We start from the raw sequence: 2407 nt of genomic DNA, 5'->3' as shown, positions 1-2407 counted from the left end.
GAGCCCCTCTACCCTATAAGCTCCCCTCCCACCCCAGACATTCCTCCTGGTCCTGAGCCCCCTCTTTCCTCTCTGAACCTCCCCTTCCCCCTTCACAGAAGCCTTTCCCTCTCAAAACCTCTCTCCTTCCTGGCATACCCACACCAACCACTGCCTCCACTCAGCCCTCGCTCCCCCAGTGACACTTCTCTCTTCCTTGCAGGGTACACACAGCAACTGGCTTTCAGGCAACCCAACAAGGCCTTTGCAGCCTTCCTGAATTTGAAGCCCAGCACCTGGTGAGCCTGCCGATCCTTGGCCTGCATCCTTTGAGCAGGGCCTGGGCCCAGACCTGGAGTGATCTAGGCTGGCCTCCCCCACACAGCCCTGTGCCTCTGGACCCCTCCATCTTCAGAGTCAAGGTGCCCACTAGTTGAGTGACCTACCGTCACTAAGCAGTGCCTATAAGCAACATTGGGTCCTGAGAGCTGGCCCGGGATACTGGGCACACCTGAGTAGGCCCTGCCCCACTCTGCTCCTTGCTTGGCTGGGATGGCAGTCTCTGGATCCCAGAGCCAATTGGCCCATGCTCTGTGCCCACCCCAGGTTGACAGCCTACGTGGTCAAGGTCTTCTCTCTGGCCACCAACCTCATCACCATTGACTCCGAAGTCATCTGTGGGGCAGTCAAGTGGTTGATCCTAAAGAAGCAGAGGCCTGATGGAGCCTTCCAGGAGGATTCACCCGTGATACACCAAGAAATGATTGTAAGAGGCCGCATTCAGGGCAGGCTGTGGGAGAGGAGTGCCTGAGTGCCCCCGCATGGACAGGAGACAGGCTCTGTCTGCCATTTGTCCAATTCCCAGTGTGGGATGGACAGAGAAATAAAGGAGCAACAAATGTCACTTCTCCTTTGCAAAAACCAGAGACCTCAGGGTCCAGTGCAAAATGAAAGTTCCCTAGCCCCCCATTGCTTTGGAAAAAAAAAAAAACCAACACCTGAGAACTCCTTAGAATTGTGGTTCTCAAACTCTGGTCTCCAGGCCAAAACCGCCAGCATCAGCTGCAAGTTTTAGAAATGGACCTTCTTGGGCTGGATCCACATGCCCGAATCAGAAACCTTGGGGGTGGGGCCTAGGAATCAGGGTTTTAATAAGCCCCCGACTCCAGGTAATGTTGACATGTGCTCAAGTGAGCAAACCACCGCTTCAGCCTGTGCTTTCGGGCTCCCAGCCTCACAGGCTTCCCTCTCCACACTCCATCTGTACTGCCTGGAGCCTTGCCCCTGGGCACAGGGCCTTTGCACATGCTGTTCCCACTGCCTGGCATGTTACCACTGCCCTCTGACAGTTGAGTCCTACTCACTCTTCAGATTGTGGCTCCGCCTGTCATCCTTGGGGACACCTTTCCAATGGCCCTGACCAAGACACACCCCCGCTATCCATTCCCACCGCCACATCCACTTCTACACAGCACTTGTCAGTTTGTAATGATAGATCTGTGATGAGCTGTTTGGCTCATGCCTGTCTGCCCTACGAGATAGGGAGCTCCATGAGGGCTGGAGCCATCTTACCCACACCACCAGCAACATTTATAGAATGAGTGAGTGAATGAATGAATAGTAGAGTATGGCCCTCCTGTGAGACACTGGGGAGAGACCCACACTTGCCCTGTCCCACTGATCCTGCGGGGGGGTGGGGGTTGGCATGAGGGGCACATGGGTGCCACCATGCTTACTTCCTGCTCCACACCCTAGGGTGGCTACAGGGATGCTGAGGACAAAAATATTTCCCTCACAGCCTTCGTTCTCATCGCACTGCAGGAGGCTAAAGATATTTGCGAAGGACAGGTCAATGTAAGTGTGCCCTGCCCTGCTCTCCTCTGCATCCCCACCCTTCTTCCCCTCCCCAAACCCCCACGCAGGTACAGTCATCGTGGAGGCTCTGTAATTGCAACATCTGCTTTGTCCTGGGGTTTTGAGAGTGGGTTGTTTGACCTTTAGCTTTCCAAGTGGGGAACTCCAGGATCCCAACTTCACCACCTGCTTCTCCTCCTCAGGACCCCAGAAAAGAGAGGAAGGAGAGGAAGGCTGTTATCATTAAGTCCAAGGGGAACCCAGGCCTTTCTGGTTCAAACTTAGGGATTTGAAAGAAATTATAGTTAGAAAAGAGACAGCTCTAGGGCTGTGGGGTCAGAGAGATCTAAATTTAGATCATAACTCTCAGGCACTTGCCCTTTCTGGACCTCAGTGTGTGCATCTGTAAAATAAGTATAAAATAAGTATAATAATTTTTGTATTTTTTAGGACTCTCTAAGTTGTTCTAGATGTAACACATGTATGAGCTACATTATGCAAAAACACAGGGTGGGGCAAAAGTAGGCTTACAGTTGAGTATGGGTAGCACAGAGTTTATTGCTGTCTTATTCTT

General features: G+C 52.6%; 1 protein-coding gene across 1 annotated transcript in view; it reads left to right on the top strand.

Annotated features, from left to right (window-relative positions):
* The window catches only part of LOC102771717 (complement C3), a 25520-nt gene that overhangs the window by 18333 nt on the left and 4780 nt on the right, over positions 1–2407 (top strand). Inside the window, 3 exon segments of the mRNA XM_015562416.1 lie at positions 203–278; positions 586–745; positions 1735–1833. Of these exon segments, the coding sequence (XP_015417902.1) occupies positions 203–278; positions 586–745; positions 1735–1833 (335 nt within the window).

This window comes from Myotis davidii, unplaced genomic scaffold (assembly GCF_000327345.1).
Source record: "Myotis davidii unplaced genomic scaffold, ASM32734v1 scaffold3718, whole genome shotgun sequence".
In the NCBI taxonomy this organism is placed as follows: Eukaryota; Metazoa; Chordata; class Mammalia; order Chiroptera; family Vespertilionidae; genus Myotis; species Myotis davidii.
This window is presented reverse-complemented; position numbering and strand designations above follow the sequence as displayed.